The sequence below is a fragment of the Ciconia boyciana genome, chromosome 5 (assembly GCF_034638445.1).
Source record: "Ciconia boyciana chromosome 5, ASM3463844v1, whole genome shotgun sequence".
Taxonomy (NCBI): Eukaryota; Metazoa; Chordata; class Aves; order Ciconiiformes; family Ciconiidae; genus Ciconia; species Ciconia boyciana.
Window position 1 is genome coordinate 37,041,959 of NC_132938.1, and position 21,868 is coordinate 37,063,826.

Below are 21,868 nucleotides of genomic sequence, written 5' to 3' on the forward strand. Positions count from 1 at the left end.
CAGCCCGCCCGCGCTCGGGGGCGGGAGGCCGGGCTGGAGCTAGTCCGCCACAGCACGGCCGCGCCGCCTCCGCCGCTGCCCCGTTCCCCTTCCGGCACTGCGCCGGCTCGTCGCGCCTCCCCTTCCCGCCAGCGGCGCGGCCGGTTTGATCGCGGCGGGAAGGCGGCGGCGCTGCCGGCGGGTGGGTGCCCTGAGGGGGCCGGGCCGGGCCGGGGGCGCCGGTGTCCGCGGGGAGCCCGCGGCGGCGGTTGGGCGGCGCGAGGCGGGGAGGCAGAGCGGCGGGGTCGGCGCCCGCCTTTTCTCCTGCCGAGGCGGCGGGACGGGCCCTGCCCGTCGGGGCCGGGCCGCCGTTGGGCTCCCGGCGCTCGGGCGGGCGGCGGCCTGGGGTCTCCTGCATGAGAGAAACAGCGGCGATGAAGCAAAAGTGAAGGTGTAAATAGCGTTACGTCTTGTCTTGCTTTATCTTTCTAATGTGTGTGTCTTGTCTCTAGCTTGTACGTGCTATGTCAGGTGTTGGGCCTGTCTAATAAAGTAGTTTTACTGCTTTTAAAGCGAGTCGTGCATAATACGTTGAATTAACAAAGATTTCCCATTCTCTCCCAGGTATTGAGACAGAGAAAGCAGATTTGTATCCGGAACAATTTTTCGGTAACTTTATCCTCAGTTGTATATTTAGCAGTATATACCAAATAGGGAAATGTCCTCAAAGAAGAAAATGAAGGTAAATAATTCCAGAAATAAGTTAAAGGTAAGTTTTGCTAGTTTGAGCAGAATTAAAACAGCGAGTGCTTTGTTGTTTCACTGTGCTTTTGTGGCATTGGCTCTGGAGGTGGATGCGCAGGTGTCGACGCGGGGCTTTGCTGGGCACTGTGCTGCGCAGTCCTGCTGGTGCAGGTTTGGGGTGCGTGGGTTTCTTCTTTGTCTGTTTTTTTTTCTTTCAGGAGTAGTACATTATCAGGCAAAATGGACCATTGGCTTTCAAACAGGCAAAAGTTTGAAAACAGTCTTGTAAAATTAAACAGAACAGCTTAAAGAGGAAATAGCTGATGTGTCTATATTTGGTACCATAGCAAAACTTGTGAGGCTCTGCAAAGTGCTAGTAAAATTAAAAGCTCGGGAAGTTGGTGTTTTCTTCTTTCAATTCCCTTTGCATGCACACACACACAGTTGAGGAAACTTACTCCCACACTTTGGGTGTGCTTGACACATTTACAAATACTTCATAAACTACTGCCGTTCTTGCCCACCCTTCTGCTTTACAGAAGTGTCTGTGTAATACTTGACTTATAAATATCACCTTTTATAAGAAGTTATGCATAGCTTTTCATTTTTTTAAAGTGAAAATCATTAAATTGGACAAGGATGGACATTCATGTAATACAGAGATGAAAGAAGAAATATTTTAATGCTTGAGAAGAAAAAGGCTGCAGATGATAGAGACCAGATATTAGACTTTTGTAAGATTTCTAAGCTTATACACTTAGTTTTATAAAATAAGGCAAAGCTGATGCTAGAGTATAATATCAAATAGCAGAATATATCAGTTTTATAGCATCACTTCTCTTAAGAGAAAAAGTGATAGCCTGAGGAAAAAACACATGCTTCAAATACTTTCTATCAGCTCAGTAGTCAATATGGTCCAGGTTAAATGTATTTCTAGTCAAACATGCTTGAAATTCATTGTCATATTTAATCTGTTTTGCACTGAAAAAGCTGGATGAACTAGCTATTAATTCCATACCCATCCAGGAACACAAAGCCACCTCCCATCCTCGCTGGAAATTGCTTCCACTTGAGGAACCAGATGTCTCAAGGATATTGAAGGTAGCGGAAGCAAATCAGCTTGAGGAGCTTGATCATTCATTTGGTTAGTATTAACTTCAATGTCATTTCACATATGATCTTCATGAACAAACCGTATGGGGAAAATATTTCAATGCTTGCTTAGGAAAAGGTATTGCTTTTTTGCCAGAGAAAATTAGGGGCGGGAGAGACAGCACGTTTTATGAGAGTGGTGTTATTTTCTGTCATTTAGGAAGTAACGAGAATAATGCTGTAATATGTGCGAGTGAAAGTTGACAGAAAAATACTGGCTATTCTATAGTCTGAATGGTAGAATTTCACATGATATAACGCTAATTGTGTAAGAGTTTACATTTTAAAAGGAAAGTTCAGTATCTTAATTTACTCTCTATTAAATTAAACAAATTATGAACTGAAATTTTTTGCTATTGTAAGAGCATGCATGGCAGCAAACTTAGATGTTCACAGGGATGTTGTTCTACTTAAAAAGTAACATCATAAAAACATGCTATTTTTGGTGAAGCATTAAAGCCACTTTCATGCTCTATATGGGACTTGTGCAAGGAGGCCTCAGTATCCTGGAAGAGAATCAATGTAGATGGAATATGTGCCCCTGTGTGAAATTCTCTGTTATTAAATATATATAGCTCTTATATGTCAATGTTGGTGAGAAAAATCTTTGAAAAAACATGTCATTAGACGTTGTAGAGAAAATGCTAAGAGCTGTTTCTTGGCTGTAATATTTATTACTCTAAGAAAATCATGGAAATACATACGTAACTACTAGAAACAGCATTGAAAATGAGCTATAAAGAACAACATAGCAAAAGGGTTGTCAAAAGGGAAAGTCTTCAAAATGAAAAGCTCTTCTTTTCCACGCTTCCGTGGTATGTGTTAAAAACTATAAAACGCATGCCCACTAACACTAATGTAAGCTAACACTAAATTCTTGTGGCAATGTGCTTAAAAAAATAAATATATGCTATGGAAGGCAGGCTAAAACCTTAATGTTCTCAGACTTTTAATCTGTTATGGTAGCTACCTACAAGAATTCTACATTTACAAACTTTATGTAGCAGCTGTAACTGTCTTCTTATAGCATCCAATAAAGCAGCTAAAAATCCATATTTAAAAAAAAGGTAAAATTTAGAAAGTAGTTGTTTAAATTTATAGAAGATTGATGTATGCCATAGCAAAGAGAGACTTTAAATAAATTGTACAAAATGTTTTGCCTGCTATGTGCAATACGAACATGCTGAGCTTTCATGCACCTTTGGTTTCAGTTTGTAAAGAAATACCAGGTGGATGAGTATAGAAACTATGAAGTTTTCACTATATATATTTTTCCTAATCCTCAAATAATACTTTTAACAAGATTTCCTTTGTATCGGTGAGCAAACCACAAAAATTCTAACTAAATGCTGAATGGCAGGCAGTGCTAGCACGTCCATGCTCTTTGCCTGAACGGATGGGAACAATTTTTATATGGCTTATTTTCTGTTCTTTGTAGATCACCCTTTGCACAGTACTGCTGTGGATGCTTATGGAGAGGAACATTCACAAAACGAGTCACTTAGTCGCATTTCAGTTCCACAAAGGAAAAATACAGAAAGAAGGTCTGGTGAAAAAAATAATTGCCAGCATTTAATTTAATCTTTAGATTTTTAGATTAAATGGGAAAAATGTTCTGTTTGTCAGGTTTCCCTAGTCGCTTATGAAACAGATGCTTTAACTTAAAATTTCCCAGATGAGAAACCAAAAGAATAAGTAAGATTGGGGAATGTAGAAAAGACATGGGAGAATAAATTAGTGTTTGCCTTTTGCAAGCAGTGCATTGATTTAAGTACTTACTGTATTTTAATTTGAAAAAAAAAAGATTTTAAAATATCTCTGTGAGATATTAATTGGTCCTCTAAATGCTGGTGTCTTTAACTTTAAAAAGTCAAAAAAATGAAAAATAGTTAAAAGCCAGTTAAACTATATGTAACAAAGAAAATTAATTTTAAAAAATCTTTTAATACGAGTTTTAGTATGTTTCTCATTTGTTAAATCAAATTTGGTTTAAATCTGAAATAGTTCTTATTTGACTGAAATAGCAAAGCAATAATAGAGCTTGTATGACAGTGTGTATTTTTTTGTTTTTTGATTTCTAACCCCGCCCCGCCACCAAGAAAGCCTTCTCCTTTCCTGCTAAAATATCCTCAATAACAATTTTGTTTCTATTTCGAAGTTTCTCCTCAAAACAACATGGCTATCCCAGTGGTCAGTTAGTAATGGATTTCTAATTGTTGCAGGGGTGGCTATTGAGGGATGAAGACTCTATTCCCTTTATATGCTATTTGCAACTTCTTGTGTAGTTAATTTAGGAGACACAAACTGAATGACATAGCAATACAAAATGCTCCCTAAAACCTAAGATTTTGTTGTTTATATGGTTGAAGATCATTCTTTCTCAGTGTGTAGTGGGTTTACATGTGGATATTTTTCTTTTCCTAGTATAAAGCATCACTCAAAAACGTCTGGTGGTGGTGTTCAGAAATTCAGCACAGCTGATCTTGAAGATGAACCCCTTAAGGAGAATATGGTACAGGGAAAGTTGCATGAGTTTATCAGTCAATTTAATTTTAATTTACTTCACGCCATGCCTGCATTAGAAAGGAGGGGAGAGCAAGACCTTTAATTTGTTTCTTATTACTTCCGTAGTACTTAATTGTGTACCAAATAATTAATCCTTAAAGTATTCCTGTGAGATGGCCAAGTGAAATGCTTAAAGCTACAGCCGTCGTGTCAATGGGGAATATAATAGCCAGGTGTTCCTGTGTCCTGTGGCCCGTTCTCTTGCTCATTTGGGAATATGTTCTTTTCTTCTTTATATCTGGAATATATGTTCTTAAAGAATGGCATACTAAACGGAATATAAATCCCTCATACTTGTTCAGTATTGAAGTAAGAACGTATTTATGAGAGAGTTTAATTTTTAATTGGTAAAATTAGTTTTGAGTATATATTAGAATTAGACAAAAAACACTTGGTTTTGAATGAGTGTTTTTCCACACTTAGACTGCAATTAGCTTAAAATGCTTTTGGCCCACTTAGCTTCCAGGCGTACAGAGGAAGAGTTAACTATCTGCAGACTTGAGAAAGCAGGCCTGTGATAAAAGAAGCTATGCAGTAGTTTGCATAAAAGTTTTTTACATATTGAAATTCGTTGTTGAAATTGTTGAAAATCCGTTTGTAAAATTCAGTACAGAGCGGTAGTCTTTCATCAGTAAACTGCATGTATGCAGCACTCTCGTAAAATTACCCCTTTGTGTTGGTGTCACAAAGTAGCCTAAGTAGAGAAAGAATTGGGACAGAACGTGGGTGAAAAGGAAGGTAAGGAGGCATGGTTGATCAGAGAACTGTTAATACTGGGCGATGACTGCTGAGCTGCGGGGCCCTGTGCTCCTTAAAATGCTCCTCCTGCTGCATGGCCAGTGGCTGACATGTCAGTTGGTCAGTGCAGTCAGGCAGCTGCTGTCCCTCAGCAGTGTCATCACTGTGCTGTGATTCTGGCGAAAGAGCCCTAAGTAAGTGTTACTGACGTTTCAATCGTGAAAAGCTGACATACTTTCGTGTGTTCTGCCTAATTGCCATCTCTCAGAATTTTAAATGAGTAAACCCAGGGTTGTGTTTTTTTAAGTTAATCTGCTTTTTTATATCATAGAAGGCCCTGAATACTACTCAACTCCAGGCAAAAAAGAAGCAGCAGCCTTCAGAGAACACAACAGATCCTTCTGGTAAAGTAAACTTTTCAAAACTCCCGTATGGCTTTTCCTCAGTCAAGATGAGTGGTTTTCCATAACTCAGTGGTTTTCATTTCTGATATGTAGCAGCATACTGCTTCTAGAAATGGGAGGTTTTAGTTTCAGTTTTGGTCTAGACACTCATTAGCAATGGTTAAATTGAGGAGCTGGTGTGCCACACAGCTCTGATCCCCATGGTTTGCATCCCTGGACTTGCCTATTACTCCCCTGAAGGGATAAAGCATAGGTGTGTGTTTTCCCTCACACGCAGCCTGGTTCCCTTTGGAGGGAAGCCTGGGTCCATGGAGCTGGAAGACACTTCAGTATGTCCCTTGGTCTGGAAGCCTGGAGCATGGGGCTGTGGGGCAGAGCTTGGAATGCCCCTGAGTTACAGTGTAGGCACAGCTGCTAGTATAAAGACCTTTGAGACGGGGAGCTTCAAGACAGTGGCGTTTTTTTGGTATAGCGAAACTGTTTCGTGGGTGTCATCTTGTTTCCTTTGAACTGTACCCTGTCCCATTCAAGTACTAGATTACATTTGGGAGTTTGTGAAGAAACATGGTTTAACGTTTTGTGGAATTAGCTAATAATACTATTGCAAAGTTTAAAGAAACATTTGTATATAACTTTTTTTGAAGCACATATGGTATTAATACAAAATGTATACAAATGTGATATAACAACTCATGATTTTTTGAGTAATGCAGGTTGCCCAAACTCAGGCTAGTAGTTTTTACAGCACAAACAGCTAAATCTACAGTACGCCGTATAGTTTATCAGTTAGTGTAATAACGTGCTCCTGGACTTGTTTGAAATGATGAAGAATAAGAAATAAGTTGTATATAATTGATCATCCAAATTCTAAAGTGTTCCCAGATAAGTCTATTGTAGTTGCTCAGCCAAAGACAGATGAAATAATTCATATTTCCCTCCTCTCAAGTTTCATATTAAAATATTCATAACTTTTAGATGGTTATTTTAACAGTGGGCACAATAACTTTTCTGTTATTTTAGAGCGTGTACCTGAATTGTACAATGCTTATCTTTATTCTGTTGTTTCAGGGGATAGCCCATGTTCTGTGCAGGTTTGGTGTCCCAAAGAGCTGAAGAGATCTTCCAGAGATATTACAGAACTGGATGTTGTTCTGGCTGAATTTGAGAAGATAGCAGCAAATTACAGGTAAATATTCTGCTTTCCTATGGCTGAATACTTAAAGTTTTAGAAACAAATTACCTACACTTTTGCTAATGGGCTGTCCTTTAGGGAATGCCATATTGCATGTTTACATTCTGATGTTATTTTAATGGTTATTAGGTTTCTGTGATACAAATATTTTTCATATGTGATCTTGAGGTGGTCTCCTGGAATTTGATATTTTTCCAAACGTAAGAACAACGCATCTCAGCTGATGTTTTTCAATGTAGAAATTAAGCTATTGCTAGTACACGAAAGATCCGCAGTTGCCTGTGCTACTAGCTGCTTAACATTGGGTTTTAGTAATTACTCAAAGGAATGTTTTTGGATGAGATTTCTCCTTTACTAAACCAAATGGGTTGTGTTTTGCCCCTCTGACTTCTCCAGACAAAGCATAAAATCAAACGTTTGCAGAAAAGCTATTGATGGCTTCTCTTCTGCTTTCAAGGACCAAATCACCGATCTTGTAAGTACACCATAAGTAAAATCAATTTTGTGGTAGTGATTATAGAGGTGTATATTACATTGTAGCCAAAATGCCTATGGTTGTATATTGTCCTTTACACATTTATTTTATGATACTTTAAATTTTCTAATCTTTTGTCAGGATAAATAACATGAAAACAGTTTGTTGTGTGCAGCCTCTGTGCTGGCTTTCATGAGAATTGTCTTTAACACAACGCTGCTGTTATGCAAGTATGTTGCAAAATTGTCAGCTTTTGAGAATAGGGAAACATTAATATTTGTCATATCTAAAGCACTATGTAGTAAAAACTGGAGAGCTGCATAATTTGAATGAGCAAACAGTTATGTCAAACACTGTTTTAAAAGCTCATGGACTAGAGTTTTAAAAGGTTGATGATTTAATCTTTATACTGCACCTCAATGACTCTTGTGTAGAGGCCTGACTAAGGCCTCTAACATAGTTCAGGGAAAATCATCCTTTTTTAATTAACAGTTTGAACCTAACTGTAAAAAGCTTATTAGCTTGGGAGACTAAGATTTCTTCTCACTAATTACAATGAGTAAAATAAACTCAGAACTTTGTAGGAGTTGTGATAAGTACTAAAACTGTAGTTCTAAGTGATTCATTAGAATGGGCAAGTTTTAAAATGACTAGATTTATACATTTTATATAAAGTTATAGAAAAATTAAGCTAGGTAGCATTACACTAATTGGTACAAGGAGTGTTACTTGCACTAACTGATGCAAGATGACTAATTTTGTGCAACAGTCTTCCTCTGGCATGAGGAGAGAGGAAAGAATTGATACACAACTGATACACTTGTAATCTTCCTTTGAACCGGTGCTGGTTTTTTTAAATAGCTTTTTATGTTATTCCAAAGTAATTCTTGCAACCGTGTTTTTGGGAGGATAGAGATGAAATCAAGATCCATAGTCAATTGGTAATTCTTCTTGTCCTCTATAGATAGTGGAAGTCCAAGAATTAAAGAATATGAAGAAAAAAAATGCTAAGGTAAATATATATCACTACATTGTGCAGTATACAGAGATGGGTGTTGAAATTTCAAGAAGTTGACTAGAAGAAATAAAATAATTCACAAAAAAGTGTACTGTACTACAGAATCAACTGCAGAAATAGAGGATAGGGAACCACCGGAGGTTTTTTGGGAAAGATCTGAGTAAACAGGATTGATTGCAAACTCCATACCTATACTGCTATACTGGTGTAAAAAGAAGGAACGTACATTAGGATGTATAGGTATCTATGCATGTGAATTACTCATTTTTAATGAGCACTGGTGAGGCCTCTGGAGAGCCAATTAAATATTGAGAGCAAACCTTCAAGAAACATAGATGAATATAAAATCTAGGAGAGCAGCAAAGATGTTGACCTGTGAGGATAGAATTGGATTGCTTAGTTTAAAGGAGAGAAGTCTAAGGGAGCTGTGTTCCTTAAATATATGCAAAATTTTTGTTGAGAGGAAGGCAGTTCCTCTGTTCATTCAGAGCGAGTAGTAATTGACTGAAAATGCAACAGGGGAGTGTCGACAGGAGGAGGAATTAGTGCAAGAGCAGAATATTGCAGTGGTTTCGTCAGGCGAGAGGTGAATGCCCTACAGCAGAGATATTTAAGAGCAGGTTAGGCACTGTCTGCCAGAGGCTTTCTGCCCGGATTAACCTCTTCCGCAAACTTTTTGATGACAAAATAGCTTTTAACAAGTAAAGTCAACAGAAAGGTTATTCTGGGAGGTAGTAATTAATGTGCTGAAGTCTTGTTAATTTAAGGTGATACGGTAAGCTACTCTGTATGTAAAATGAAGATTTTAATACACATCTAGCATTCACAGCCCAGAGTTATCCTTATTTTGCCTCTTACACGCTTGTTTAAAATCAGATTTGTAGTTGCTAAATTTAAATTTATTATTAGTTTTGAGGGTTTTTTTCTAAATTGGATTTTGTATTAAAGAAAGCTTAATTATGCTCTGTTCCTTAGTTGTGGCAATCATACTGAACATACATTTGTATTAGTCTGCATTTTTAAAACAGAAACAAACAAAAACCTGATAGAGTTGGTCATGTTTCAAATGTTTTCAGTTCAAAATGTCACAAACTCCTTTTGTATGCTTGTAAATCCAGTGTTCCTTAAGAGAAATTTTGGATGGAGATGAGAGTTTGAAATTTTAAAGAGCTTTAAAGTGTTTAAAATACAAATGTAAAATATGGCAGTTTATAAGGTTTGGTGTCTTGGAATCTTCCACACTCAGAATCAGAAGCATAAAACCTCAAAGAAAAAAAGCCAATGAAATTTGAGTTGTTTGCCTTTGAAGTTACAGAAACCGTTTCAAAGACTTTCCTCACTATTCGTTTCAGGTAATAACAGACATCAAAAAGAAAAGGCAGCGACTGTTGCAACTCAGAGAAGAGCTAATTGGGTATGTTTCTAATGATGCACAGTAATAGCCCGAAGAACTTCAGGAGTCTGGTATTTTGTAACTTAGAAGTGAAAGTAACTTTTTTTTGTTCTTTCATTTTATTTTGATGAAACGCTACTTCTGTTCTGTGTTGCTTTCTGTTTTTACAAAAGCTCAGGATAACCTCTCCTTTCCATATTTCAGTTGCCCAGATAGTCAGTCTTGCAAGTTCCTTTAGCTAACTAGTTACTGGGATGGTATTTCAGACCATACGTTCATGAGAAAAACACTAAGGTTACAACTGGAATTGCAAAGGTGATGAATCATAAATTCACAAAGGTAATACAGAGGGCTTTTTTGGTTTTGAGGAGGGAGAACGTATTTCACCTCTGCAATCTGGCAGGGGTGCCTCTGAGTACACGGTTTGCTTCCATCTCATGCGGCCACACAATTCCCCTTCTCTAATTTGGCATTAATCTTAAGTATCATTTAGATACACAACACAGAAATTATGTTATTTGGAAGAACCATTAGACTTCTCCAAATCCAGTTGGTTACTAGTGGCAAGCTTTATACTGAAGCTGGGTATGACACGCACTGTAAGTTAATTCTGTAGGGAACCATGGGCTTGGATCCAGAAAGGCAGATTAAAAGCCCTTTCTCTATGGCTGCGAGAACCTTGTTTTCTTTGCAATACCATGGACAAACTTCACTCAGAGAACTAATTAAAGGCATCCTTCAGTATGGGTTTGAACCCCCTCACAGATTGAAAGCTGTCTTCACATTTTTTTATTTGTTGTGTTTTAATCCTTTGATTGTCTTAAGAAAGATTTTTTGCTGCAGCGCTGTTAAATGAAAATGGCTGTTGGTGTTCAGTCTTTGGAGTGCTAATTTAACAGGTTGAGCCCTCCAGTTTACTTCGGCAGAGGCGTATCTGGTTTGTAGATCCTGAGTACGCTTCAGCATAAGCACTGAACGCCTCAGTCTGCAAGCAGGTGTGTGCAGAAGCAGAACACCGGGTACTTAAGAAACTTCACCTGAAAAACTTAAGTGCTTAAGAGAGAGTGGCTATTTCTTCAGACTCAAAAGTGGGATATGGGAAAAAGTTTGGGGTTTTTTGTGGCTTTGGACCTGTGCTCCTGTTTAAATACTATGCTAGTTATTCTAATTAAACAGTATGTTATACTAACCTATGCTTTGTATTTCTGACCAACCTTTATCTCAAGTCTTCTGCAAAGGAAATACATTCACAGTTACTCATGAAATAAATATGCAGTTATAGTCATGAAAGCCTTGATCTTTTTCAGAGCTGAACCTCAGCTGATACAACTACAAAGAGAATATGCTGAGTTGCAGGAAAGGAAATCTTCCTTGAGGCAGGCAACTGAATTACTTACTGATTTAAAGGAGCTACAGGAAGACTGTTTGGATTATAGAGAAGAAAACCCAAAAGAAAAAGTGGTAGTAAGTACATATTTTGCGTGTGTTTCTGAAGTGTTCTGAATCAGACCCTCCCCCTGCCCCCTGGTTTTTTCCTGGACTGATGGGCATTTCTGTCAATATTTAACTTACTTTGAATAGCAGTATTTTGTTAACTGTTGCCGTGGAAGTAACTTGAGAATCATTGCTGTAACTGTATTGCAGTATCTCACTCATTTTTTTTGATCTCATGTTACAAACTAAAGTATTTTGGAGAGGATTCTGCTACCTCGCTGTCTATGTTGTGAAATTCAAAGGACATAGAAGCGTAACAGTTTTCCTCAGGTCTAATATTTTTAAATAGAAATTGAAGAAAGATTAACAGTGAGAAACAAGTAATCAACTTCTTTTGTTGCTCTTGTCCAAAGGTAGGGAAAGCTCTGGTACTTATGTGTCTGTTCTGTAAGGTATTTAATGCTAAGAACAGTGCTTGTATTTCATGACCAGATCAACTTCTCATGTAGCCTTAGAACTCCTTCCCCTCTTACCGTGGCTCATGACCTGGTGTGATGTTTTCTGTTGACCATGCTACATGCCTGCCATCTGTAAGGAAACCCTATCATTTCAGAAGACTCTCTAATGTTGGCTCTTTTTCACTTTTAAAAATCACATTGCACCATTTCAGATAGAGGAAAAATACATACAGATATGTAAGTGATTTTTTCCAAGCGTTAAAAATGTTGCCTTGTAATTTTATTTCCTTAACAACAGTATGGAACTTCCAGCCTACCTGCTCTTCTGGTGGAGTCGCGGAGAATTCTAGGAGCAGAAAGACACTTTCAGAATATTAATATGAAACTGGAAGAGGCTCTGGCTGTACAAAGAGGGAAGTTATCAAAGAAACATTAAGTGTTTTTTAATAGACTTTTTGACATTAGTTAGGAACAATTATTAGAATGGTCAGTGCTTAAAGTCTGTTTAATCATTGTTGCTGTATTTTGCTTCAGTGTTTAAAAGAAGTCAGTGACTTAATCAGAGATTGTATCTTTCTATTGTCAAATAGTCTGTGTGAGAACTTACTCAGAATGTCAGTGAAATTAATGAAATAGCAATTCCAGTTAAAGTAGTAAAACTTTTCTGTGCTCTGTTAACAATGTTTTTAATCTTGGGCTATTAATGTGATCTTGAAAGCAATATACTTTTAGAAGAGAACACATAGACACTGGTTGAACTATTGATAGACAAATCTTTTTATTAAATTTGTATTTGAAATAAATAATTTCCTCCCAGTTCTGGAAGTAAAGAAATCCATTTTACTTGGCTTATCAGTAGAACTTGGACATACAGCTAATAAAATAGAAACTGCACAGCAGCGAGTGTTAAAAGTGCTAAACTTGCAGCAGCATTCCTGACGAGTTTTCAGTCCAGTATTCAGCCCCCATGTAATCTTCCATGGTCTCCTCATGCTTGTTGAAGATTGTCCCATTGTGGGGATACCTGTTTGTTACTCAGTTCTTTGCCTTACAGCTCTGGAAGAGTGTTTTTGAACTACATCGCAGTATCTTTCACGGAAGGCATGCGATATGCACGTTGTGTTAAAGCAGGTTTCATTGCTAGCGGTCTGTGTGCTAGCCAAGTCTGTGGTTAGCTGCCTTCTTTATTGCAAGTGTCCTGTTTCCTTAAAGCCTCCAAAAGGACTTCATCAGGAATTTCTTCCATGGCATCATTCAGATTATCATTTGCAGCTTCAGCTAGTTCCACATCTTCAGTAGCTTCTAGGAAACATGCATCATCGCTTGCATTGTCCCACTCACTATCTGACAACAGGAAGTCTTGAGACAAGCTTTTTTCTAGAGATACTGAGCTTTTTGACAAGTCTGATGCATTAGAATGAGGTTTTACTTTTTGTTCTGCATTCCCCCTTTCATCCATCAGTGTATACTCTTCTTCCTTTCAGAAACAAGAATACTATTTATTCCATATGACAATGGTCTTCATACCTTTAACTGCTCTGGTCTGAAAGTTTGAAACTCGTACTGTCACATATAACAGATGCTATAGAAAGCTGGCCAACAAGACAGACTTTCCAGGAGGTTACTTTATAGCCACATTACCCAGTGGAAGCCTATTTTAATAGGAATAGGAGTCTGCTGTTTTTCTAGCAAACTACAAGTAATCTGTTGTATACAGCTTCTTAAAATAATACAAGGTTAAAACTAATTTTAGTGTCTGTTTAAAAATACTGTCAGGATCTGAAAATGCACTTAAATTACACTTTCTGTGAAATAACACTAATAGCTATCGATGATTGAGCTGCTTAAGTAGAGCTTAATGTGCCATTCTGCAGTATGAAATTTAAAAGTGTAAAGTGTAGATTTAAAAGTTGCGAAGATGCCAACTCTTATTGTCTACTCAGTGGAAAAACTATTATGTTCAGGGCTTAGAATCTAGGTGCAGTATCCGGTCGGTTTAAATATTCTGCCTGTGTGGGTAAACATAACTGCTTCAATACACTAAAACGGAGTTAAATGAACTTCAAATTTGAGAGTCACTGACTTAAATTTGACTCTGACTGACTCAAGTGTTCCAGGAGCACTTCTATTTTAGCTGGCCCAGCATGAAGTTAAACATGCACAGCAGAGCTTAACTGGGGCGGTTTTTCCATTCTGCACCCATAGTGGTCTTGTGGTTTATGCACTGGGAACTGCTGTTCAGACCAAAACAGAAGAAAATCTTTAGTCTCAGGTGAAGTTAGGCTATTCCAGTAATAGCTTTATCTGTGCTGACAGTTTTTATGCTAGATCTGCTGCTGGAGAACTTAAAAATGAATATATGGAGCTACTGCACCAGCACAGGTGGTCCGGAGAGCTATTCTATATCAGTGTAACTACTGTACGGAGCTCAACAGACTGCGTTAGTGGGGATTTTCAATGACTTCCAGAGGCAGCTGGACACACAAGAGCTTTAGCATATCGATAGGACAAAAACATACCTCTTTGAAAAGAAAAGGGAGACATATCCGAGGTGGTAATGGAAAACCTAAATCAAATATATGGCATTAAGTAAAGTTAACATTCAAAAAAGTATTAAGTATAATTGCTTTGAAATCACAGAATACGTACTTTGTGATTTGAAGTTTTTTTCTCTGCAGACTGGATCGTGACACTTTTGATACCAGACTTCCTTCTTTAGATCTACCAGAATCCTAAGAATGAAATAATTTAGTTTTTAGTAACAGCACATGAATGAAGTGAATGCACACAGTAGGAAACTCTGATATGAAATGAACAGGTTTTGTTTGTCCCCATCTGTGGACATTGCTTGCATACTCTGATGTACTTATTACATACTCTTTTTGTACAGTCTGTTATTTTTCAATAAAATTCAGGCTTCTTAAGTTAAAAATATATTTCTTTTAAGACTAACATTCAAAAGCGAAATTTAGTTAACTTCATTACATTAAGCTTGGAAGAAAAAGTCATTAAAGTAATGGGACCTGACTGTAACATAAGATTTTGTTGCTGCTGCTGTTACAGATAATTTCATTATAAAAGCCAGATGAAATCACTATTTCCTGTCAACCAAGTAGACAACCCAGCTTTTTCAGCTGTGCTTTAGAAACACCAAGCTTCAAGAAACTTGCTTGAGAAACACCAACTTCATCTAGTGGCTGTGGGTTTTTTTTTTTTAATATCTGTATTTCTCAAAAACACGTTCCTTCTCTTTCAGTTATTTTAAATGTTATGTACAATTATTTTTCAGTTAAAATATTTCTACTAATGATATATTGCAATTCTAATGTCATCTAAAAAAACCTGACTTTCCAACACAAAATTGCTAGAACTGTAAGAAGTCCGAGCCCTTGTTAGAGTCACTAGCAAAACTCATCTTGACTGAAGTGGTGGCAGGAGTTACCTTTGTCATTTGAATAACATAAGGATGTAATTTAAGATGCACTGTAAATGCATTGAAAAGGGTCTGTTTTCTTTATCTTATTTCTGATTGCTCAGCTTCCTAGCTAAGAAGCATCAAAGCATAGTACCACTCAATAGCTTTAACATACTCTGACTTGTATGGTAGCATCTTTAGGCACGTATTTTAAATAGCATTAAAATTACTTCATAGAGATATTAGAAACACAAGTTCAGTTATCACAAAGTAAATTGGGGGGGGGGAGGTTTGTGGTTGTTTGTTTTTTTTTAAAAAAAAAAAAAGGCATTGTATCCCCATAGAGCAAGAGAGCAGAAATTGTAACAGGTGCTGATTCTATCCGTACAAGTTTTTCAGCATTTTTATAGAATAACAGTTGAGCAGGAAAATAAACAAAGCTGTTTTAAAGTGAATAGTGAAAGAACATACATTATGTTGTTACTTTTGTGAGCTCTTCCAATATTTTCACACCAACGGTAACCAGAAATATCATATACAAGTATTTCTTCCAGAGAGAAGTAATTCCATTGTCGTATCCCTGGGAGGGGGGAGAGAATTAATTAATTCTTTAAAAATACTGCTGCAGAATACTCATTTGTAAATAGCAAAGTGGTCTTTACCTCCTTGCACCCCATCTTTATTAACCAAAGAACGAACAAAATAATCAATTTCTGGATATGGTGAATCCTGATAACCTTCCACAGAATCTGTTAAAACAAAGACCACAGATGCATACCGTTACTGGTTTTGTCATTGTAATATGTAATTGTTACACACTATATATAGACCACAGACAGAAAATGTATGTCAATCACACCAAATGGTTAAATAAAACCAGGGATAAATCCAGTGTTAATTTCCTGTAGATCTTTAAAGTATGACAGCTATGGAAGCTGGAGAGCAGGGTAAATGGCATTCAAGTGCTGCAGAGCATCCTTCAATACAGCTGTGCTCTGCCTCCTGCAGAAAGCTAGCTAAACAAAAGCTCTCCTAGAAGTTATCAGGTGTGTAAGTCACAATACATCAAATTTAAGAGTACTTATTTTTTTTCTATACAGTAGAACAGGCTTGAGGTACCTCTACTGCTTCTGGTAGTTGTACTGTTTAAAACAGCAGACATTTTTCTCTCCTGCTCTGAAAAGCCAGATGACAGGACTTTTGTGTCATCCTTCACTCTGAAGAAAAGAGAGAATACAAAGGAAAACCTGTAATTCTTACAGCACAACACAGTATGGTATAACATACTGTAACATAACATAGTGTGGCATGACATAACATAGTCCTGGGCTGTCATCTCTAGGTGGCCCTGCTGGAGCAGGGGGGTTGGACCAGCTGACTTCCAGAGGTCCCTGCCAACTTCAGCCATCCTGTGATCCTGTATGCTACCTTTCACTATCCCTATGGCACTTCTTCTCATTTTGACAGTTCCGTCTGACTTACACTAGCAGAGGGCAGGGTTTCCTCCTTCAGAACAGCAAAATTTGATTCCTGACAAAATGACCCAGCCATTTAAAGACTGCTGGGCCGCAGGCAGTATTTGCCAGTATCAGTCTGGTCCGTGGCAGTATTTGCTCTAGATGTAATATTTATGCATATATACCCTTTGAAAGGTTTCTACCTTTTTTTGTTTTGCTTTCTGCAATCAATTGCTTTTCCTTGCCGTATTACTAGCTGGAAGCCAGATGATCACAGAAGACTAAATTCAACACAGCAGAATTTCTCATCCATGTTTATGATAGGCTCAGCTATGATCTGGATACACTACACAGTGTATGCTACAGGGCTACTGGCATCAGTTCAAGGCAATGAACATTTCAGGATATAAAAACTGAAGTCACAACAAATATTTGCTTGTAATAAAAATATTATACATAATATCATACAGATGGATGTACCATTTTAACTGTTCTGCTGCAGTAATGATTAGGATCATCTTAAGATACAGTCAGTGCAGGACAAGAAATATCAGCTGTTTAGGTTAGATACAGAAAACTTGATTATTATAGGTACCAGTATCCAGCCAAAGGAGGTATCTGTACCAAATGGGAAATCTGGTATGCAAGTAAAAATCCTTTTTATTTTTTTATCATACTTTGGCAAATATTTGACTTTTCATATTTAATTGACTGGGAATCTGCAATTTTTCGTTTCAGAACTATACAGAATCCGACCAAACTTAATAATGGTTACATTTCGCCATTTTGAGTGTGTATAGAGAAATGAGGCACAACTCAGAAGCTATACCTCATGTTCTGTGTTCTTTAAACATTTGAAGGTAAAAGTCCCAAGAAATTTTTTCTTCAAAACCAAGGAATTCTACTGGAAGCTCCTAAACTACACTGTAACAATGTTCATGGAACAACTGCCCATCAATAGCAATTATTAACAACTGCTGCAGGAGAAAAATCACTGAAATATGTATAAATATTTTAAATAATATTTAAATAATAAATATTTTAAATTCCACCAGAACTAAACAATTACCTAATGTTGCAGATCAAAGAGGAAAGAAAATATGCTTCTTCCAAGGAAATATTCTCTTCACAGTTAGGGACAAACTTATTATCCTCTGCTATCTTCAGAATCACGTTTTTTCCTGCTTTTGATGATTTATACATCCGGAAATTTCTATTCCTTGTATAAACTCCTACAGGAAAACAAATATTTCTTAACATAACAATGCTGGCTAGGATTTAAGGTACTTAGTACTTGTAAATTAAACAGTTTTCCTTAGACCTAGCTAAGGGTCTAAGGAATGGACAAAAACTCTTACTGACTTCAGCTCACCGCCCATAGAAAGAATGCAACAAAGCAAGATCATGCACACATGCACATTTTTATGTTCTAGAAGAATTAAGACAAACACTCAACACCTCTACATAGGCATTTTAAACCTTTTGAGATTACAATTGCTAAAAGTTTCTTTCAATATAAAAAAAATGATGCTTTCACATTAACTTTGTGAAATACAGCCGAGCATAAAAAGCTACACAATTATTTTAACCAGCAAGTACTTCATATTCATCAAACTTCCCGGGTTTTGCGTATCAGACACCATGTGGCTGTAGTACACTGTGAAGTATGTACCAGGAAAATTTAATTCCTATCTCAAAAACAAACAATAAAAAAACCCAAACAGGTATCATAAGCGCCTAATCTGTCTGAGAATGTATTGAGGAGGTGGGTGCTTTATTTGTGGGCTACATTTAATTTTCATGAAGACAAAGAAATTAAAAGATCTCATACAACAAGAATGTCACATCCCTTTCTATCACTGCAGCCTCATGGTGTAACTCCGTATTCCAGCTGTTTTGATTTTAGCCTTCCAGTTTTGAGATAATGTGTGTAACAAATATTGAGGATGGTTAATTTTTGGGGACTAACATCAAATTCTTAAATGGTGAAGTGAAAGAGTAAACAATTTGGTTTTCTTTAATTTCCATTCACAAATATGCTTGAAGGAATTTTGAACAGTAGGTGCAAAGTAAGCCTTCTGAATCAGTAATGGAGAAGCCTAATACAGGACCAACTTTGGAATTATGTTTCAACAAATCAGACATTCCATGAGAAGAATTTGAAGAAGTGGGGGTTCTTCAGAGAAGTCAGAGAAAAAAAAACATGATAAGCAGTCCTCAAGCACATAAACCACTGCTATACAAAAGCGTGCTAAGCTATTTTCATTTCACTGAGATGGGGCAAAAAGCAGAGAAACCAGATACGGGGATGGAGAAGGGTGGAACTTTCAAACTCCCGGAGATTTTTAACATTTTAATACCATGAACAGGCTAAGCACAACTGGGGCATGAAGTGCCCAACCCCAAATTTCTATTATTAAAACCTAACAACTGCCATTCCAAACAGGGGAAGAAGGCTCAGTTCATACATACAGTACAATACAGAAGGCCACACCTGTGAGATTTCTTCCATAATTAAGCAACTTTAATTCAACTGAAATGACAAAAACACAATATATACTATCCTCTTTTAATCCAAATAGGAGCACTAAGTCCTTAGGAACAAAATTAATTAGCGAGTCTTGTGTGGCAAGAGTTTCTTCAAACTTCAGAACAAAATAATTAAATGTAATGTAAGAAGTTCCATGTACCAAGAATCTGAGGCTCCTTCAAAGTACGGCATTTATGATCACAGTTTCAGCACATATTGTATTTGGTTTAAATTCTGACCATAAGGACAACAATAAGAATGCTGTGGTTCTTATTGTCTGTAATCAAAGATTAAGGAACATCTCATTTCTTAACCTTTGTTGCATCCTGAAGAGGTTTAAAATCACTTCTTGTATTTACCTAGATCCACAAAAAGTTGCTTGTCTCCTTCTTTATCATTTACTATTAGAAAGGAAAATTCTGAATTTTCTCCCTGGTGTGATGTTTCCATATCCTTTGTTTTGCGAGCAATGGCTGGCCAGCCTTTGGAAGCATCTTCAACAGCTGTGAGGTTTGTAAAAGAATCATCTAATCCAACTGCTTCTGCAGAACACTGGAAAACATGTCCTGCTCCTTCTTCTGGAATCACAACAGCAGCTTTACTCTCCATTAACCTTATGGCAGGCTGCAAAATGGTTCTTACAAAGTTACCTTAAAAACAAACAAACAAAGAGACCCCCAAAGCAGGTAACGTCATTTATGAGTCAAGAAAGAACTTAACAGTTCCTGTGCAAACATTTTTCAAAACAGCCAAGATGGAAGTGGTTGGAGTTTGGAGGGGGTTTTTCCCCTTCTGGATTTAAAAAAAAAAAATAATAAAAAAATCTTTTTGACCAGCCCAGTGCACAAAATGGTTCTGATTAGTAACTAAGAAACCCATGCTTGGCAATAAGTTTTACTAAACTTTTTTTTTTTAAACATGAGAAAATAAACATTTGTGCATATACTAATTGTATCATACAGCCACAATCTTCCCGTTTGCAATTTTACCACTGAGAACAGAGAGAACTGAGAAGCGAATTGGCTTGGCAATCACCTCATTAGAAATTAAGACAACATAACGAAACAGAAATGCATAGGCTGTCACCACAATTTCCCAAACTAAATTCAAAGGCCCAGATAAAAGTGCAAAATTGAAATAAATGTCTTTTGTATCTTTCAGAAGAATTTCTTCTACCCATCACAACGTCTGTACCATTGCAGTTATTAAAGCCTCTGACAGACAAGATCTCAAGCTGCTCCCATGCTTGGAGCACAAATGATTTTGACTTAATGATTAATACAAGGAAGACTTTTGCACTGAAATTTCTGTGAATGTGAATTTTCCAACTAAAATGTCAGAAACTTACTGAACAAGTTCAGTTTGGGTCTTCATGCTAGCTTAGGAGGAACATTTCTGCATATGAACTAGGCTGTTAACAGTAAGACTTATTCCAATGCTTAATGTAGGACCACTTTGTTAATGACAGTGGTATCAAAAAATAAGTAGTCAAGGTCCTTTATAAAATGTAGTTTGATTTAATATTCCAAGTACCACTTAGTGAAACTCTTGAATACGTGAATAAAGCATGCATATAGCTTTGCTATTACACAACTTATTTTTTTATCCAACCATAGGTAGTTTTCAAATAATTAGCTGAATATTTTTGCAGTAGTTAATTACAGTATGCGATGACATTAACAAGCTCTGATTTAGGATTCTGAAGAGCTTGTGATTGTCCCTCTCACTACTGCTTTCCCTAATTTCACTTTCAGAATAATTAAAAAGGTTTACTTGCAGCTTCACAATATATTAACTGATGTAACAGTTTGACCAGGGCTTACTCGAACAACAAATTACTTTTGCAAAAGTATTTTGTAATGACTTTTCAAACTCCCGGTGTTGTAATCCAACTCCCACTGTACTCCAGGCTCTGCTAGATGGTAACCAAAGACAGACAGACAAACAGAAACCATGGCCAGATTACTTGCAGGGAGAAAGAGGAGAATAAATACAGATGTGGAAGAATAACTACGAAGTGGAAGGAATACTGGCAAGGAGGAGTCTGCAGGTGAAGCTGTTGGTTAAAGCTTCAAGGGGGAACCTAAAAGAATGTGAAATATAGGTCCTCCTATGCTACGTATCAGCAGAATGACTCAGTGTATCAACCATTAATATCACTGTCCTCATAATTCATTACAGGACTACTAAGGCACACAAATGATTCACAGTCATAGACAGCATTTCAACCTCGTATGTTCAAATATGCACACCTAATTTCTTAGGTTTATAACAATAGTTACTCGGATCTTCAGTTCAGGGAGAAAATATACCTATTTCAGAACTGAAGTTCATTTTAATTACCATAAAAGTTGAAGTATCTTTAAAAGTCCTGGTTGACCACTTCCTTTTTTTGTGTGTGTAATTAAGTAACAATCACTCTGGCGTCAGATAGCAAGGTTTTTGTCAGTGAGAGATTATTTTGGGAGTTAGTTCTTTATCATTCACACACACCTTTGGTTGCTCTCTTCCCATTTCTTCTAACTGGTCAGATGTGGGAACCAAACCCTGCATTTCACACTTTTGATCCTTGACTGTATTTTGTATATTTGAGATTTGTCAACTGTGTAGATCAATGTAAACTCATGGATCTCCACAACTTTCCTGTGGACCTATGTGATCTCCTGTGCTTTCTTACATGAGCTATGAACTCAGTCCCTGTATTTGAATTCTAACTAGTAACTAATTCCAAATATTATATACTGTTTTAAATCACATTTCATTTTAAGCCCGTGAACTTTGTGCATGACTCCTGACATAAATTGGTTATGAAACAATATAATCCAAGATGCGATAGTTCATATTCTAGTTTATCCCACATAAATACCACTAACTCCTCTTGAAGTAATTCTTATCAGACAGAACACCACAATGA

The 21,868-nt window shown here is 37.1% G+C and overlaps 2 protein-coding genes across 8 annotated transcripts in view; one reads left to right on the forward strand and one right to left on the reverse strand.

The window, feature by feature from the left end:
• On the forward strand, positions 1–12,414 carry CENPU (centromere protein U). 3 transcript variants are annotated; one of them, XM_072861382.1, is made up of 12 exons: positions 1–181; positions 604–748; positions 1,750–1,867; positions 3,314–3,419; positions 4,300–4,387; positions 5,513–5,582; positions 6,651–6,768; positions 7,171–7,249; positions 8,214–8,261; positions 9,620–9,681; positions 10,968–11,124; positions 11,851–12,414. In XM_072861382.1, exons 2-12 carry the CDS (start codon positions 698–700, stop codon positions 11,986–11,988), a joined length of 1,035 nt encoding a protein of 344 aa, XP_072717483.1. In that variant the 5' UTR covers positions 1–181; positions 604–697; the 3' UTR covers positions 11,989–12,414. The 3 variants fall into 3 exon arrangements, with proteins under 3 accessions (XP_072717483.1, XP_072717481.1, XP_072717482.1); XM_072861380.1 differs by having other exon boundaries at positions 10–181; positions 5,510–5,582; XM_072861381.1 differs by lacking the exon at positions 1–181 and adding an exon at positions 293–432 and having other exon boundaries at positions 5,510–5,582.
• PRIMPOL (primase and DNA directed polymerase) overlaps positions 12,315–21,868 on the reverse strand; it is a 26,967-nt gene continuing 17,413 nt past the window's right edge. For 3 of the 5 annotated variants that reach the window (XM_072861377.1, XM_072861375.1, XM_072861376.1), the window contains 8 exons: positions 19,314–19,604; positions 17,494–17,656; positions 16,087–16,184; positions 15,630–15,716; positions 15,439–15,547; positions 14,202–14,284; positions 14,072–14,118; positions 12,316–13,029 (listed from right to left, as the gene is read on the reverse strand). In XM_072861377.1, coding sequence (XP_072717478.1) covers positions 12,724–13,029; positions 14,072–14,118; positions 14,202–14,284; positions 15,439–15,547; positions 15,630–15,716; positions 16,087–16,184; positions 17,494–17,656; positions 19,314–19,604 — 1,184 coding nt within the window. In that variant the 3' untranslated portion in view covers positions 12,316–12,723. Of the gene's footprint in view, positions 13,030–14,071; positions 14,119–14,201; positions 14,285–15,438; positions 15,548–15,629; positions 15,717–16,086; positions 16,185–17,493; positions 17,657–19,313; positions 19,605–21,868 lie in introns of all 5 variants that reach the window. The other 2 variants (XM_072861379.1, XM_072861378.1) reach the window with 2 other exon arrangements.

What these genes read in the sequence shown, in the direction of transcription:
- CENPU (XM_072861380.1), top strand. Translation starts at nt 698, where the DNA reads ATGTCCTCAAAGAAGAAAATGAAGGTAAATAATTCCAGAAATAAGTTA. An exon ending in ATTCCAGAAATAAGTTAAAG is followed by an intron (nt 749 to 1,749) that starts GTAAGTTTTGCT and finishes ATACCCATCCAG; the next exon opens with GAACACAAAGCCACCTCCCA. An exon ending in AACCCCTTAAGGAGAATATG is followed by an intron (nt 4,388 to 5,509) that starts GTACAGGGAAAG and finishes TTTATATCATAG; the next exon opens with AAGGCCCTGAATACTACTCA.